The following is an 18,242-nucleotide window of genomic DNA, read 5'->3' on the forward strand; positions in this document are numbered from 1 at the left end:
TGAGGAAAAATCACAATGCCACCCCATTAAAACTGTTTAAATAATCTGTGAAGGGGTCCAGTGTTTTGTGAAATACTTAATAAATATCGTGCTGGTTGTTGATGGACGTGGTGACACCATTGAGAAAGCAGTGAAAAAATTCTCTAAATACATTTTTACAAACTACAAAAAAAGATCCAATATGAATGAAACTATTCCAGTTTCAGAATAGGTTTAAGAGTTCCGCATGATCAGTGTGGTTACAAAAATATCAAAAAGGCTGTACTACACTTAGCCTTCTGGTTGAAACCTAACAAAAATGCCACATCCATCCTCTGTATGGTTTTAAATCAGTTCTTCAAAATTTTCAAAGGTAGATAAGCTATCTCCCACCTTTACAGTGAAATTAATCACATCTTGGTAGGCTCTGACATAAAAATGGCACTATTCCAGTAGTGCCTTCTTGTAGACAGAAGGGTACAATAAATTTGATGCTGTTGACCATTCACCAAACTTCCTTCACATGGCATTTATGGTGCCATAATTCCACGTTGTATGCTGAGAAATCCTGGTGTCTGAGAATAATTGGTCTCAACCAGATGTTTTCAGTCAAACAAAAACCTTGAATAATTTCCCTTTGTCATTAAAAGTAATGTGACTTAATGTGGCAAATAATTTCTGAGGAAATGATTGATTTTTGCTGTGTTTCTGACCCTGAATTCTTTCTCTTACATGAGGCAATTTTAGTCTAGACTTTCTGATGTAATGTGCAAGATCTTCTTCCCGTGGTCTTTTGTGAAGCCTGATCCGTTGGTTGGACATCAGTTTCAAAATTCGCTTTAGAAATAATTTGTTGCACAATTTAATTACTTTTTTACATTATAATAGTTTATGATAAACCATAACAATCCCCCCAGGATAACAATGAGCTGCACCTGCACACAGTGTATGTAGAGCCAAATAGAGTCCAGTAAAGAAATATCACAAGAGAAATGATGTTTCTGGTTATAAAGTAAGTATAACAAACAATACTAAATTAAAGCACATAGTTTTGTCAAAATAGTTACAAATGTCTTAAGCACTGTTATTGCTGGTCTGCCAATTTATAAGTTCATGTGAACTGGGATAAATTACCAGTTTTGACACCAGGTTACCTAAACTTGTGACAAGTTATTTGACTTCAGTTCAAAAGTCCTGAGAGAAAGTCAGTGCTTTCTGACAAAGATGCTTCTAGTGTTTCTGATGTTAGGAGGTGATTCTGGATATTCTTTGCTAACCCAGTTGTGGTAGCTTATCTACATTAGTTATTTTAGTCCATGTTGTGTTTCTTTGTGCCTCCGCAAGTCGACTTTTCGCTGAAAGCCCTTGCCACAGAGCTCACATCCAAATGGTTTAAAGCCTGTGTGTTTGCGGCTGTGTGTGATGAGGTTGGAGCTCTGGCTGAAGGCTTTTCCACACACCTGGCACTTGTGCGGTTTTTCACCTGTAATTACAAACAGTATGTTCACACTGGTTATGTGCCTTTGGTAATTTCAGTGATCGACAGTACGAGGACGCCAGAACCAAGACTTTGACGTTGGTTGCGAGAGCACTTGCGTCTCACTTTGTAAGTTATCTGTAATTGTAAACTTTTCCACCATTACTTCAACTGGATGATACAACTAATCCTTGTATGCCAAGTATTTGAGTGGTACATGTATACTCTGCACATGACTCGTGGTTACCACCAATCACTGGAGTCTGGGCTCCTGGGCTTATTTGTTTGTACTGTGACTATGTCTCACCTGTGTGAATGAATGTGTGTTTCTTCATGTCTGACTTCTGATGGAATCTCTTGCCACAGAACTGGCAGGGATAAGGCCGCGTGTCAGAGTGGATCAGCAGGTGAGTGGACAGAGTAGATGATCTTTTGAAGCTTTTGCCACATATTTTGCAGTTGAAGATCCTTTCCTATTGAGATAGACAACTGCATGTAGTACTGAAGAATGGGATTCCATGGCAAGACATCCAGAACCTCTACAAATCGAAACGGGTGTGCTTACCTGTGAATGCACTGTCTTATGCTGCTCCAAGCTTACTGCATGGCCAAACGTCTTTCCACAGATCTCACATGCAAAGGGCCTTGTGCCACTGTGGGACCGGCGAACGTGAACCTCTAAACCATGCGGTGTGGAAAACACCTGACGGAAACACATAGGAGAAGAACAAAGACACTATCATCAAAATGAGGACCATCAGCCCAATATCGAATAAAACATAACTTTAATTTGTTGCAAAATTCTTCAAATTAGTCTGAAATACCAAGCGTTAACATATTGACTTGGCCAAAGATGTTCATTTTTTGTTTTTTTTTTTTGCATTAGGCTACCTTACTGCACTTGATGCATTTGTAGGATCCACTGAGCTGGAGTCTAGTGCACAGGAGATCTGTGTCTGATTCAATGCCTGAAATTTTGGTATTCATCTTGAAATCAGAGAAGAAGCCTCTTGTGGGAGCTCTGTCTAAGAGAGAGCTGTATTCACTGTAAAATCTTGCTGCAGCGCCTGGTTCAGCAAAAAGCGGAGCGTCTTCATTCCTGTCTATGGAACAGCAAATGCCCATTGGTGCCTCAGATGCCATGGTAATCGGCATGTGAGAATACATATGTTGCATGATGTTCCTCAGCTCAGTTCTGGGGTGAGTCCAGGCAAATGAGCGAAAGGTGAGGTCCTCTGCAGATGGTGTGGAGTATTTTTCTGAATCTGTTTGGAAATCACATATCTCTTTTAAGGAACTGCATATTTAATTTTGGTTTCTAGTTTGTTTGAACTAGGTTGGTGATATTCAGTGTTGCATACTGTAAAGCCAATATGTTAGTAAGGGGACAGAAGAAATCATTTCACTGTTGAAGTAATTTCAAGAGAAGGTGAATACGAACCTGGTGAAGCTGATGGAGATCTCCAGTGGTCTTCATAGTCTGAGAAACGATTACCTGAGCTGCTCTCACAGCTCAGTGAGGACAAATCCACTGAATAATCTGCAGTTTTCACCAAGCTGATATCAGGCAAATGCCTGTCGAGGTTTTCTCCTGTATCTGCATTGCTGTGATTCACCTGTTGCTCCTGATTCTCTGCAAGCAAACACATATAAAAGTCAATGCAAATTATAATTTTTCACAATGTGTATGCCTTACAGTCCGCTTAAGCAATCATCTTTGTATTTTTTTTCTGGTAACTGGTCCTATTAAACGAGGCATTAACTGAGTTATTTTTCAGTTCCCCATAAATTTGTTTATAAATCGGGATGTTACACGTAAAAATAGAACATCCTCATAATTTTACATACCTGCACATACATCTGTTAAAAGTGAGTGAAACTGAACTCTGTCATTTTCCAGATTGCGTGGCTGGTGATAACTGTGGGCCCTTTTGCTTTTCACCAAAAATGACCTCGGCATGGTGACTGTGCGTTACGGCTGCTTCAAGTCTGTTGTCCTTCGCTGTGCCTTAGTGCTGTTTATCTTTGAACAGATTTGAAGACCATTGGTTTATAACTGAACGCGGGTGTGAGTAAAATCTGATGCTAAAACAGGTGCCTAACGAGATTAGAAGTCCATGACATACATCCCTTTATAAGCGTTGCCCAATAGGTAACAGAAATTAAAATGATGTTTAAAAAAAAAAAAAAAGAAAAACTTCGCGGAGCAGTTTGTAATTTTGCTTTCCTCTTGAGCAATCTGGCCGTAAGGTGTTACATGACGGACCAATGTTTTCTCCAGAAGGCTGCTGCAAGAACTGCACATCAGTGACACGTAGCACGTACTTGCAGGTGGAACCTCAGGTATTGTTTTACAGCTCTGGGTTTAATTGGTCGTATGTCGTCAAAGACCCTAAATCAGACGTCGTATACAGACGGATGTTGAATATAAAAATCAAAATTGTCCCTGCCCTCTCCTGGCATGCAGCCTATCTACATTTGATTCCTAAACTAAATTTTAAATACTCAAAAAATAATCTACCAGACATGGTGAGGACAATTGCCTGTAAAGGTTCAATTTGCAGTCAGGTGTAATATATATTCAAATCAAATTTAAATTATTTCATTGTTGACAAATGTTCAGAGATTCGTCTTTATGCAGAGATTTTAAAATGAATAAGTTCAAGTCAGATCGACATAGGCTACTACTGCAATTCAAGAGTATCCACTATCATAAAAAATCTTGCTTTTAGTTCGATGATAATTATGCCAGGTAAGCAGATGTTAGGCAGGTGTTTACTCTAAATTATAAAATGTTCAATTAATGTATTAGTTATATATTAAGCTGACATCATGACTGCTGATGTCTCATTTAATAGCCCAGCAACTTTTTGAGGTAAGACCGAGTCATGTAAATTGCTTTGTAATCTGCCTAATTCCTCCTCTTTTGCAGTTTGTAAGAACAAACGTTTCCTGAAATGAAATCATTGTCTACTGTCTTGTTCGATACTGTCTGAGAGAGGGAATTAATTTCAGTAATGTGGGAAAATCTTAGTCGCAGCACCTGCAGAGGTCCGAACACCTGACAGTTTAAAACACGTCAGATTACTCAGAAGAAATCATTTAAGCATGCTGTAGTTAACCCCATCCACTGAAAATTCTCCGACTGTAGACATTCTGAAAGACGCTTAATTCTCGTTCTGACAACCCCTAGCGTGCGGTCACATGCATAAACCCAAGGTTCAGTTAATTTACTTGCTAATTTGCGCGTCAAGAATGGACCAATTAAATGAAAAAATCATATTATAACCGTTTTATAGTTGCTGGGTTTTTTCAACGTGTGGTAACATGTCTTACCACAACTTTAACTTACAGTATACACTCTTGTGTAAAGCTGTAATATTCTGTCATGACGACAAGCTATACGATAAACTATGCTATTACATTGGTCTTAATATTTTTCATCTTACATTTTAGTTTGTGTGACAAGAGAGTATTGGCTGCAAGACCTACCTGTTGCGCTGTCTTTCGACTCATGAAACAGTCTGTTGCGCTGGACGTCCCTCGTAGTCTCATCTAAGCAAGGCATAGTTGTAGCGTGAGCCTTAAATAACATCGTGAACTTCCTGGAGGTACTATCAACAAGTTTCATCAGCAAAAGAATCGAATTTACTCCATTTACAAATGAAGTGCTGAAACCCGCTTAGACGGTTCTCGTTCACAGAGACTTGAAATAAATTGTTAGAAAATCAATTGCACGCAGAAACGCTATTATTTGTTTGATAGGCTGTATACTTCACACATGTTGCATTATGGGATGCTGTCAGGAGCACTAAATTTGTTCAAGCCCGTTACGCCTCTTTATGATCTAAATAAGACGTGGATTTTTCGTCTGTCAGTAGAGGAGGATTTTATATTTATTCTAGGTGTGGTTGTCTGACATTATTCTCCCCAAAATAAAAACGTAGCCTACGCCAGAATTATTCTCAGAGGTTAACAGGTCCTACCAACCTAAATAAATTTAATATAACCTACAGTAATTATAATAACGCGCAGTTAAGCGTAGATGCCTGCTTGCCCCCCACACATTTGTATATTCTGGAAACGTCTGACAGATTTCTTTTGGGAAGTCAGTACTATCTTTGTCTGGCCAGTGTTAGTCAAAGGAATAAAGGGAAGTACGTTTGATGAAACGTGTTTTATTCATAAATGGTGCAATCAATGGCACAAAATAGCAGAGCCTCTATGATATTGAGTATCAGCTTTGCTGTTTTCTTATTATGCAAACAACATTCTAACAACACTCAACAATCCATCATCTGTCATTTCAAAACAAACATACATAATAAATAAAGTTATTTCTTTATTTGTTTACTATCACCCCCCCCCCCCCTCTCAAAAAGGCAGTTAAACTGATATTGATGTGTTGGTGCCACTTTGGCTGTCTTTCACCTCCTAAATGCGAAGAACAAAAATAAAACATTATGACAGACAAAACAAACTACATCACACAGCCAATCGTTGAATGTGTCTTTGGCACAAAGTTCCTCAGCAGCCTCAGAGAAAACCATTTATTTCTAGCCAAGGCATGGGTAGTTTGTGCTGTTGATGGAAACCCTGACTTTTCCTCCTCTTCTCTGTATTCTTCCACTGGAGGACAGGAAGACTGACCACACCACACTGTCAGTGCACATCTCTTTAACGGTCACTGGCCATCAAACGTTTTGTGTGGCATCAAATGCAAGCTGATGGCATGCACTCTTCTGGCCTGTTAGTATCTGTATCTGCAAAGGAGATGGAACATGCATCACATGACCGGTGAAATCAAAGTAAACTCAGTGTTATGGAAGCACTACTCCTTAATGAAATGTAATTCATTCAGTCATTGAAAAAAAAAATGCATTAGAATGTCATTCATTTGCGTCATAGAATGCAGTACAAAGCTGTATCATGCACAGAATGTATTGAGACAGCACACAGTTGCATAAATGTAGTGCGAAAATCTAAAATCTGGCCTTAACAAAAATCTGTACAGTTTACAAATTGATGTTTTTCTTTTCTTTTCTTTTCTTTTCTTCAATAAAGCTTACTTGTTGCCTCTCTGTTACATCTAGTGTATGTGAATGAAAAAACAAAGTGCACCATAATTTGTATAAAAATTCTCTTATCCTACATTTGTGACAGAAAAACTCTCATCCAACCACATAACAAACCAGATGCAATCATTAAAGAAATACAGTTACTCTGTAGTGTGTTGAAGAGTATTGGAGTTCTTTACCCAAGTACAACATGTACTGGGTGAAAATATGTAACACAACACAGGCTCCACTTTAGTGAGAACAGGAAACCAGCAAAGTTGAACAGACGCTATCACAGCAACAAGAGGTCATCACTTCTGTGATCTTGTGAAATGATGAGGTATATATATATATATAAATATTTTTTTTAACTTCTGCATGGCCTTGATGGTAACTGTTCATCTCTTTAGAGTATTCGTGATTGAAATAGAAGCGAAGAGTCGCTGTGATAACAGCTTGAGGTTTTTCTGTTCAACATTTTCAAACCCGTCTTACTGTGCGCACTATTACAAATCCAGCCTCAGATGTTCCTTTGTGACCACTAATCTATTTCTATTGTTCAGACGGAAGCTTCAAAACCTGTGCCCAATCCGAGTGAGAATATGTGACTGCGATTCTTATTATAAAGAACAGCGACTCTGCAGACCACACTAACATATATTTCAATACCACATACATGTGAATCAATGGCAAGATCATGTGCTTGCTCAAAAGCACTGCTGAAATAATATCTGTTGCCTAACCATTGCCTAAAGATAACAAAACATTCTATTACACGGTGAAATGTGCTGACAGATATAAGTGACAAAGAAATGACTACAACTCAGGTTAAGTCTGAAGAGTTGGTTTCTTTTCTTTTCCTTTTTTTTTAAAGCTGTTGATATCGATCAAAAATCAAAGAATCTGACTGTTGTCCTTGTCTGTGAATAGCACTTTTAAAAATATTCTCATTGTAACATTTGTTTCTTTGCGTTTCTTTGCATTTCTTTGTTTCTCAGCCATATTTCTCTCACCCTTCAGTTTAGGCCTTTGCATCTGTCAGAGCACACACACACACACACACACACACACACAACCCCAAATATGTTCCCATCAGCAGAGGAACACGTTCTGAGAAACAAGCAGCAAAGCTGATTTAATGACAAAAACCACAGAGCTGCGTTATCACCTACCAGGTTACCCTAGCCACTAAAACCACTAAATCAGACAGAGAGCAACGGTGAGCCAAGTCCTGAGAGACGGGTTCACAATCTGATAATTCATGTCAGAACAGCCCATAGTCAACCTCAGACTACTGGCAACAGCGGCAAAATCTGATTATCCACACTGGACACCTTGGTGTGTACTTGAGATAGGGCACAGGGGGAAACACAATGCAAGATTTACAGCCTGTCAATCCAAAACCACTAGACAGTTCTCTTTTCTGTTGTTTGGTTAAAAAGTAACTTCAATAAATCATTTGTTGAGGTTGAGAAAAAGACCAGGTTTGTTTTTAAGGACTTTTCTGTTGATTTGTAAATTTGCAATAGATGCTGTAATCAGATTTAAATATGCTGTATGGTGCCATACTTTGTATTATAGCTATGCGGCTGTGCAGCCATACTCTTTACCACAGCTTTCAGTATTCAAATCAAGTTTTAATAAGTTAAGTGAATAATGCCATTTCATCAGTTTGAAATGCAGCAGGTTTAACATGATAATAACATATTTATTATTTTTATTATCACAGCTTGATATATGGGTCAAAATATATTTGAGAAATGGTTACAGAGAAAAGCACACACATGTTGTGACTAAACCGCTCTTCACACTGTGTAGTGGGGCAAGGTGTTGTCATACAGGCCATTAACTGTACAATAGGAGTTCAACCTGTGATAGCCAGCACCAGCATATAATCTGAGAGGAAGGTAGTGAAAACTACAGAGCAAGAGAGAGATTGAGTAAGATTATCTGATGCGTGAAATCATTGCAAAACAATCCAAACAATGTTGAGCCCAGTAAAAATAAAACTGTCACTCCCACGTGCGCTGAGAAATATTGCAAACAATTCACAAAGACAGCTCACATTTGGTTACACTTTATATTTATCATAGCACATGCTTTAGTCGTCCATCTTGACAGTAATGCACATACACGTACACCCTTACTCCGATCTTATCTAGAAATATCCACGTGTTCTACTCCTGAGACAGCTCATAAAGACACCATACTCTGAAAAGAACCCTAGTTATACCCGTATTTGGATGATCATATAGAAATAAACTGTATAAACCTCCTCTAAACCACAAACAGAGAGCACGTAAACGCCTTATTTAACCATCGACACTCGAAGGTTTTGTGTGAAGGTATAAATTCTAAATTTGCAGTGGGACTTCAGATGGCTCACACACTGCTCAAAACAAACAAAGTCCCCTCTTCAGAAGCGCTGCACGTTTTTTGTTTTTTTTTTTGCTTTAACATAGGAGCTCAGAACACGTTCAGAACACGCAGAATCCTAACTGGCATAGAAGTTAGCACTCGCTCGTGTCTTTAAACGCGATCAGTGCCTTACTGGTATTAATTCAAATGCGGCACTTCTTATAAATAAATAGGCTCTTAAAGTAATTGTCCCCATCAAGGCCTAAAGACTAATACTGTTCTTCTCTCATCGCATCGCTTTTCTCTCAGAGTGAGCGGCAACGGAGTCCTAGGGTAAGAGGCCTTCCGTTATCTTTTTAATCAGCTATACTCATTGAGGGCTCCTGGTTCAAGCCAGGGCTTCTGGTTGTAAATCTAATGAATAGGAGACTGCAAATCACACCAGAGCAGACGTGTTGAGAGATGCTAACCGTTTCCTGGCCATTGTGCTGTTTTGTTTTTTTTTGAGAAAATGCTCTTGTTTCATGAAGCCACTCTCACTTTGGAGGGTTTGACCACAGTCATTCACAACTTCAACTTCAATGCTCACCATAAAGAGACTATTCACTGTCTGCACCTAAACAGAAATGAGTACTTGCAAATTCAGGCCTTCCTGTACAGCTTGAGATTGTTTTTAGCACACCAGTAATTTCATATTTGCGTTGTCTGTCTGGATACAATTTTGTGACTTCTCTTGATTCTTGGGTTTTTAAAGCTGAATTGACCAAACGCAACAACTTAAAACTCTGAAAATTCACAGCTCTTTTACCACACCACTGCTTCTTGTAAAATGCTCTATAGCACTTCAGTCTTGATATTTCTGTCTTGCTATCTGATTTTGATTCACTCAACAATATCAAGTAGGGTTTTTTTTTTCTCTCTCTATATGTGTGAAAAAAAATGTATTTGTACGTCCTGTTTTGTGAAATGCTGAATCAATCAATCTGCATATTTTCTACATGGAAACATGAAAAACAAATTAAGACCCACGTGAGTCAGAGTGTGACAAAAACATTAGGAAAGAAAGTAGTCTAAGTGACATATTTGGGTGCTTAAGCACATGAGTGTGGTGGTAGGAAGTCTGCTCTCTCTCTCTGGCCCTTCCTCTACACGGTAGAACTAAATCTGTGGTCTGACAAAAAGATTTCAACTGCAAAAGCACCTCTTCTTCCGCTCACTGCAAAGTGTGAAAAATGTGGTAGACTGGTTTAAATCTACAGGGCTTACTAAAGCCACTCCAGGAAAATAAATGACGCGTCACCTGCTATTTTTATTCAGGGTCTCAAACTCGTATTGTTTTACGTGGTCATTTAGAGATAATGAATTTTGGACAGACATAAGTCCGTAAAGACTGGTGTGTGTCAGCAGTGGACCACGGCTGACGAGTTCTTTCTAGACAATCATCTACTGGGAAAAAAAAAAAAAAAAATCAGGAATAATATGCATTGCTTAAAAACTAGTAACAGCGAATAAATGATTATTCTGATTGTAAAATAATTGTTAACTGTAGACAAATTAGTACATAAGGTAATGTATTTGTAATTTTCTGGCTGAGTCAGAAGTGCAGATAAAAGATCAAGGGTTATATTAAGTGTGGCGCAGCGAACAATCATACTTCGGCCTGCAGCTCTGTGATCTTCCTCTGCAGTTTTGTGATGGTGGTCATGTTATCTGCTTCTTCTTGATGCATCACGTCTTTGGTCTGCAGATGAAAAGATCATCACTGCACAATATGACCGAATTAGAATCCTTACCGCTGAAAATATTCTCAACTAGCTGATAGAAAGAGCAGAGTAGAACCAAATAAAAAAAACAAAACCCATCGATCATTTGAAGAATGACGGCATGTTAGTGAAATCCATGCTTAAAATGAAACACGAGCAATGATGTGTGTGGCTCAATTCTCATCCCTCACAGGCGTGGAACCTTGGTAAACTATTCTAAGAAAATGACTCTGTTGAAAAAAAAAAAAAAAAAAAGAAAAAAAAGAGAGAGAAAAACTTTGTCACCCCGTTGAAATAAACTTCTCAATCTGACTGTATCAGTGTCAGTAAGGAATTTTTTTTTACCCCTAAAACTAAACTCAATTTGTATAGCTCTTCACAGGAAAAATAATGTCTCATCATTTCTTTCTTGCATGATCACTTCTGCAGAAACAAGCTGAGAGACAGCAGTTACTGGTCAGAGAGTGTAAGGATGGGGTTGTATCAGACCATCCATCAGCAGAGTGAGAAAGATGCTATCGATCACACATATTCAGAAAAGCAGAAGAGCAGAAGACACAGGTTCCTTTTTGGTCTTCAGTGATCTGTAGATAGAGCTCCGTTTAACTAACTCATTGTGTGATGAAGAAATATCATATCAAACAGGAAAATCTGTGAGGGAAATGAACTGAAATGTACATAGAAAAAGTTCCCCCCCACCCACAGCTCAGTGTGGAGCTCAGTGTGGAGTTATATTCAGAAAGCCAGGGTTATCACATCAGGAAAAATTCATTTGCTCTCGCATGTTAATAACATGCTAAGGAAAATTAATGGCTGTACATCTCTTCGACAAATACCTTGACCTTATGAGTAAAACACGAAACCGATGACTCCTTTATAAAATGAATGAGAACCTAAAAACGTGGAGTTTTACATTTTTTAATGTAAACATATTGAAATTACCAGTGTTTTCTGTACCCCTACAGCAGGTTGCCAAACTTAAGTCCCGTTTGACTCCATGTCTATGCTGCAAAAGTGACAGTTAAGAGTAACTGGAGCCTGAAAAAACTCTGATTGTTTATCAGAGCTGTGACAACACTTTGGGTGTGTCCTCAGCAGTTACACAGTTTGTTGCATCAAAATCTGTATTATATGTCCATTCACATGTCTATGACCTAAGAGGGAAGAAATCTTGTAGCCTCAAACTCTATGTCAGTGTGATAATGTAAATCTCCTTTGATATGGTTTGTGGACATAAACAATGCAATGAAGTCAAGTAAGTTGACAAAAGCTGATCCAGAACAGTCAGGGGTTGAATTATCGTAAAATGTGGATGTATTTAGATATACGTAGGAGTAACCATAGCCGAGTGTCATGGTAATTAACTGTCTCCACTGAATTTCTTGGAGGGCGTCTTTGCTCTGACAGTTTACCTTAGTCTCACTGTCTTGCCCCTCCTGTCTATTTCCCTGTAGTTGCTCTCGCAGGTGTTGGTTCTGTGCAGTCATCCTTTGCACAAGCTCCCCCTGGTGGCAGTTTTCCTGCTCCACCCGCCTCAGCTGCTTCTCGTAAATTTGCTTCTAAAAAAAAAAGGGGAAGAGATTACAGCGGCTAGATGTGAGATTACTGTGAGATTTCATAGTGCTTCACACCGTACAATTCATTTGCATTGAAATTCCCATCGCGTGAAGGGCCAGTTTACACTGATTCATACCATCGTAGGAGTAGATCTGGTTTTATTTGATTCACATTCGGGTGTGATCACTTTAGTCTTAGTGGGTGGAAATGATTTGGTGGAGATTTCGCTGACCCTCCACAGTTCAGTGGAGCATCTGAACGATGTATTTTTGTACTGTCAGTATCATAATCGGTGACTAAAAAAGATTACAACACGTAGAAAGACAAACACATTTTCATTATCACATTGACACACAGCACATGCCTCTGAGACAAGGGCCTCATATCAAGATGCTGTAAACATATATGGTGAGGAAACTAAGCCAGAGAACTAAAAATGAACTAAATAGTTCTTGGAAATGAAGTAATGAATAAGCTTAGTGCTAGGCATCGGTCATCAACACTTCCCCCTGTTTCAAACTCCCAGAAACAACAAAAAATGTGACATATAGGTCCGTACATACCATAGTGATATATCAAATATTTTTTCACAAGATTACAAGATTTATGAAAGCCTTTCTGACCATAATAGCATCAAAGCATTACAGAGATTATTATTACAGCACACAAAGGAGTTAAAAGAGTCAGGATTCTAGTAACAGCAGTGATATAATTGCAGTGAGAGGCATTGTGGTACACAGACAGAAAAATGAACTATCCATCTACTGGACAAATTGAAACATGACAACATCTGGTGTGAAAATAATGGCCACACTTAAAACAAAACAAATCAAAAATGTAATGCAATGAAGTAGGTTAAACATTTTTTTTACCCTAGCTCTAAGCTGCGGTACCCCATCATCTATATTCATTGGTTTTAAAATCCACGTTAATGAGATCCTAAACAAAATTTGAAATCTGCTGTATTGAACTCTGGAGAGGGTTTCTGTGAGATGTATGCATTAAAGGGGCTGCAGTAATAGTGACTGGTTGTGGTCTGACCTGAGTCTCCAGCTGGAGCAGTCTGTGACGGCTCTCTCTGAGCAGGGCTTGGGTGTGTGTCTCTCCCAACCTGGCAGTCATCACTTCATTCTGAAGTTCACTCTCAACACTGCCCTTCGCACCAGTTACCCGCCACTGGTCAATCTGCCGCCTCTGTGAGAGGGGGTGGGGGTGAGAGAGGACAAGGAGAGAGAAGGGTCGGGGAGGGGCGGGGCGGGGGAGGGGGGTCAAAGGCAATGAAGTAAGTAAGTAAATAAATAAATGAGTTGAGCCTCTGAAGTCAAACGTTAGAGTAGAACCCACCTGCCATTGCTCGTCCAGGTCTTTGATGTGCTGTCTAAGTTCCTTCAGTTCTGTCAGGGACTCTGCCTCCCTAAGTCTTCCACTGATCAGCTGCTCCTGTAAGTGTGTCACACTGTTCTCATCTGAATGGACCGTGTTGCTCTGAAAACACACACATATTAACATATGGCAACATATGATCATACGCCAACCACCAAAAGCAGATAACCTCTGCAAATAAAAATAATCAGCACAGTTTCATGCTTATCCATATTGCAGTCTAGAAGTGTGACATCAGATAAGACAATTAGGAATAATTCATTGATACTGCAGTTACTTCAGCACTGTGAACTAACTACAGTCACCCTATGCGCAATGCCTGAATCAACAAAACTAACGAAATTCAAATTCTGATGTAAAGAGACAAATTCTCAGGAGCCGGCCCAGGGCCCTGTACACTCTGTGGACCTCACTTTCTCCAGGTGGAGGATCTCGGCTTGCATTTGCTTTAAAGCGCACTGACACGCTGCTTCGTTCAGCCTGACTTGCATCAGTTCTTGTTCCATTTGCACCACAAGGTCCTCAGAGTATTTCTAAGACACATACACATACACACACACAGAGGGAGAGAGAGATGAGTAATACGTTGTGAAATATGTTTAGGTGACAACAGTCCAGTGTATCAGAATGCATAATGAGTCTACATTCTTGTTCTCAGCACTGTTCTCTGTGTACTGACCTTCTCCAGTGTCTCAATCTTTTGTCTCAAAAGCCTGTTCTCTGACCGTAGCCTCTGAAGTGAGAAGTAAAGAACATTTTGAGCTGCACGTACATTAGCATTCACTTCAACTGAGTACATTTTTACAGCTTGAAGTTTTCATAGGAGCATTATGATTTTTTCCTTCGGACCTAAATGTGTATCATGTCCCAAAACTTAACACTTAACTTGAAATGCTCACCCTTATTTCCTCTTGATCCTCTTGCTCCTTCATTTTTATGGTAGTGTAATCTCTTTCAAGTCTACAACCAATTAGAAAAGAGCACAACGTTATTAAACCAAGGGAACGTCAGAAAGAGAAAGAGGAGAAAGGTGGCAGCGATCGTTTTGGTTCTTAGAGGAGTGAAGTGAAAAGCTTTTACCTACTTCTTTAATTTCTTGGGGTTGTACTTCACTTGATAGGCAGCGGCAATCAACCTCTCTGGATCACTGACAAACTGATGGGGGGCATCATTCTGCAGATACTGAGAAACAGTAGAGTTACAGCAGAGTGGATTGTTCTGCAGAGCACCAACTCACGACTGGTACAGTTGTATCTACCCTAAAAATGCCACATAGGGATGCTGATGGGCTGCCCCCTCAAGGCAGCAGTGCGCAAGTGCGTCTCATGTCATGTAGATGACTTAAAAGATTTCATTTAGACAGAAACAAACATCTTTACAGAAAAAAGAATTTACAGAATTTCTCTAAATGCATGCTGCTCTTCTGTTACCCGTGTCAGTCCCTCCAGGTCAAGGTTCATGAGCTTCTCTTGGTTCATTTGCAGGATGGCCATCCCCACACGGAACACTATCTCCAAACCCTGGACCCACACAGATAACAGGCTCTGACTCAAAGCTATGACTCTAACTCTGTCTCTGACTCGGAGAGAGTAACTGTCATAATTACATTGCCAAAAACTACCCATACTCTTCATGTAAATTATGTGTTTATTTTTTTTTTCTTGGCCCTCTTTCACTGTAACATATTGAAATGCATTAAATCAGAGACATAATTATTTGTCTCTTTGTTCCATAAACGTACTTCCATGAGTAAACTCAGGTGAAAAATATTTGGGTTTGCAACAACTTAATTTTCTCTCATGAAAATAAAACAGCTTTTTGTATTTAAAGATTCTGTGGTATTCACAAGCCAAACACACCAAAAAAATACAAAAAATACAAAAAAAAACAAAAAACCGTGAGGGGAACCACACTTAGAGTAGGCATGTGACACACTGTGACACTGTCTCCCAGGAATACACCCTGTGGATCTGAGTTGTCACTGAGTTCCTTTAACATAAATATGTCATGAATATGATCTCACCTCACACAAGAAAATGTCAAAGACCCTCAGAGCGAGGGACAGAGGGAAGGAGGAGAGGAAGAGTGTAAGGAACCAGTCTGCGCTGTACATGGCCGTCTGGAAACCCTGAGCCTGGAAATGAGAGTGGAGCTCTGGAAGGTCTTCCTGAACAGAGAGAAAAATAGCAAATATGTAACTTCTGTCAGAGATGGAAAAACTGTGCTTGAACATCAAGTTATGTTTTCTCAGAAAAAAACCCACAATAACAAGGAAGCTTAAACATATCATGGAATTGGAGAACAAAATTCATCTAGAGAGGTTCCACGGGCCTACTGAGATTCTCTGACCGTTGAGCACTGAGGTTCTTTACCTGTACCATGCCCTCAAACTGGTAAACACACAGGCCCAGTGCAGTCATATTGGACTTGTATAGTTCCCTCAGTCTGAATTCCTGCATCAGCATGACAAACACACTAAAGGCCTCCTCTTCTGGCATCTAACATGACATAAACACCCGATCATTCCTCAGGTCCAATGTGACTTCAGGATTCCAAAAAAATTGTCAGGAGGTTTCATTAAAAAATTTCATCTAATGTGATATGAAATATGAAAAAAATCTCAAATTGAGATTATTTTCTTTTTATGTGTATGAACATTTGTATACTTTTGAATTAAGCATTTCTAACCTGTGTAAGTAATAGTCCTACTATGAATGTACACTTCTGGCTGTAGCCAATTTCTTTGTCCAAAATGGAGTAAGCCTAAACAAACAAGAAAACCAAATAAATAAAAAAAATTAAAAACAGATAAAATGTTTGTAAATATTTTCACAGCAAAAATGACAAAAACTAAAGTTAAGCAATCCAACCTTTATAACATTGAAGAGTGGCTTCTGACACAGCCCGTCCTGGCCCTGAAAGACAGTGTGATGTGAGAGCGTTTTGGTTAACTCTCTGCGGATGACTTTCTCATAGGGTGAGGACATCTTCAGGAGCTGGCTGTACTGTTTCCGGACGGGCGCGTTCTGGGAATTACACAGCAGCTGCCACGCCACGGAGCGGAAGTGGTGGGGAATCCCTCTCCTCACCATTTCCTACGAGGACGAATATTTTCAGTAGACTGTCGGGGTGACACTGGCACGCATGACCGTCAGTCACCCACTGCTTACGTGAAGGAGGCAGTGAATGGGCAAGAGAGCGTACTGGGAGGGGGGTACTGACCGTATCGTTATAAAGTCAGGGAAAATCTCTTAACTGACATTTTGATGTGAATAAAAGAAAAAAGAAAAGAAAAAAGGACCAATACCAGGGATCAGTACCTTGAGCTGTTTAACTTTTCTTTTGCTCCAGTCATCCCACTCCTTCACAATGTACCCCCAGATATTCCAGGACTCCTCCTCAAAGCTGAAGACCTTTGGGGCAGATGGGCTGTGCAGAACACCACTGACAGAGTACAGGGACTTACTGTCAGTTTCCAGCAGCCTGAAGAATAGGAGAATAACCACACCGGGATTAGGTCTTCCATTCAAATCCATAAAATGTGTTTCAGTGTGAAATTACCAGCTCAGTGTTTAGCGTTTATGACCTCTGTGGGGACACACTGTGATTTATTATGCAAACTCCATCATTTGTGACATCCATAAAACAATATTTTTGAGAAATTACACACACTGGCCACAGGGTGAATTACAAATGTATCCACAACATTACAAGCTGAAGGTTACAGTTTACGTTGTGAAAGGACGGACACAAATTGCTAGTGGTTGCCTACTGCAAGCGATGAGCCCAAAACCCACACAGATCAAAGAGCATTGACAGAGACGCCTTATTCAAATGCTCAGTGGAAGGTGTGCTCTCCATTTAACTAATTGCAGAGATCTAGAGGTTAGTGAACCTGTTCTGCGCCTCCAGTTTGGCAAGGAGCTTCTCCTCATCTGGGCTGAGCGGAGATGTTGTGGCGGGCGAGGGAGGTGACAAGAAATCCATCTGTTCAGCACAGGCTGTCGCCAGTTCTCTGGCCATCGATCCAGTAGTGTGGGGAACGAGTAACAGCGCTTTTCTTTGAAGATACTTGAAAATGAAAAGATGATAACTCTGGTTAACCTGTCTCCAAAACGCTTTGTAGAGCAGGGAAAGGAGCATGTATAAGTTAGTGTGCTTGTTAGAAACTGTAAACTGGTGTTAAAAGATAAGAAAGATCAACCTCAGCATTTTTTCAATAGCTATTCAGCATGTCTATGGTTCTTCCCACCTTGTCTTTTCTGTTACAATGTCATCTTTACGTTTTTTGTTTTTGTTTTTGAAACTGCAAGAGTTCAGCTGAAACATAAATGCACCAGCCAAAAGTACATATCAGTCGAAAAAGCAGATTCAGGACAAACAAACAAGGAAATGGTGAACTCTTAAATCTTACCTGTATACAACATTCTTTTCTCCAGCAGTCAAAGCTGTGGTTAGTTGTGAGAAACAACCTTCACATTTGCAGGTTAGCTCTGACCCAGCTTCCCATCATAGTGGTGAAATAGGCAGGTGAGAAAACTGAGAAAAGACAGCATTTTTGTCACATGTTGTCCAGAGCATCACCAAGTGGTCAAAGTTCCACAGCAACAATAGTTAACCCAATGACTAATGGTTTTGTTAAAGAGTGACTTGCATGAGCAGCTTCCT

The 18,242-nt window shown here is 39.7% G+C and overlaps 2 protein-coding genes across 2 annotated transcripts; both read right to left on the bottom strand.

Annotated features, from left to right (window-relative positions):
• Positions 1-1,283: 1,283 nt before the first annotated feature.
• gfi1aa (growth factor independent 1A transcription repressor a) lies at positions 1,284-3,416 on the bottom strand. The gene is made up of 6 exons (XM_030774738.1): positions 3,305-3,416; positions 2,898-3,089; positions 2,348-2,721; positions 2,022-2,159; positions 1,764-1,929; positions 1,284-1,462 (listed from the first exon to the last, which is right to left on the bottom strand). The coding sequence occupies exons 1-6, from the start codon at positions 3,414-3,416 to the stop codon at positions 1,284-1,286; spliced, it is 1,161 nt and encodes a 386-aa protein (XP_030630598.1).
• Positions 3,417-10,519: 7,103 nt separating this feature from the next.
• On the bottom strand, positions 10,520-17,561 carry evi5a (ecotropic viral integration site 5a). The gene is made up of 15 exons (XM_030774739.1): positions 17,470-17,561; positions 16,895-17,057; positions 16,445-16,669; positions 16,263-16,337; positions 15,947-16,072; positions 15,598-15,741; positions 15,005-15,094; positions 14,659-14,756; positions 14,474-14,534; positions 14,236-14,307; positions 13,988-14,107; positions 13,536-13,676; positions 13,233-13,385; positions 12,047-12,193; positions 10,520-10,612 (listed from the first exon to the last, which is right to left on the bottom strand). Exons 1-15 carry the CDS (start codon positions 17,559-17,561, stop codon positions 10,520-10,522), a joined length of 1,800 nt encoding a protein of 599 aa, XP_030630599.1.
• Positions 17,562-18,242: the final 681 nt, after the last annotated feature.

Source organism: Chanos chanos, chromosome 5 (genome assembly GCF_902362185.1).
Source record: "Chanos chanos chromosome 5, fChaCha1.1, whole genome shotgun sequence".
Lineage (NCBI taxonomy): Eukaryota > Metazoa > Chordata > Actinopteri > Gonorynchiformes > Chanidae > Chanos > Chanos chanos.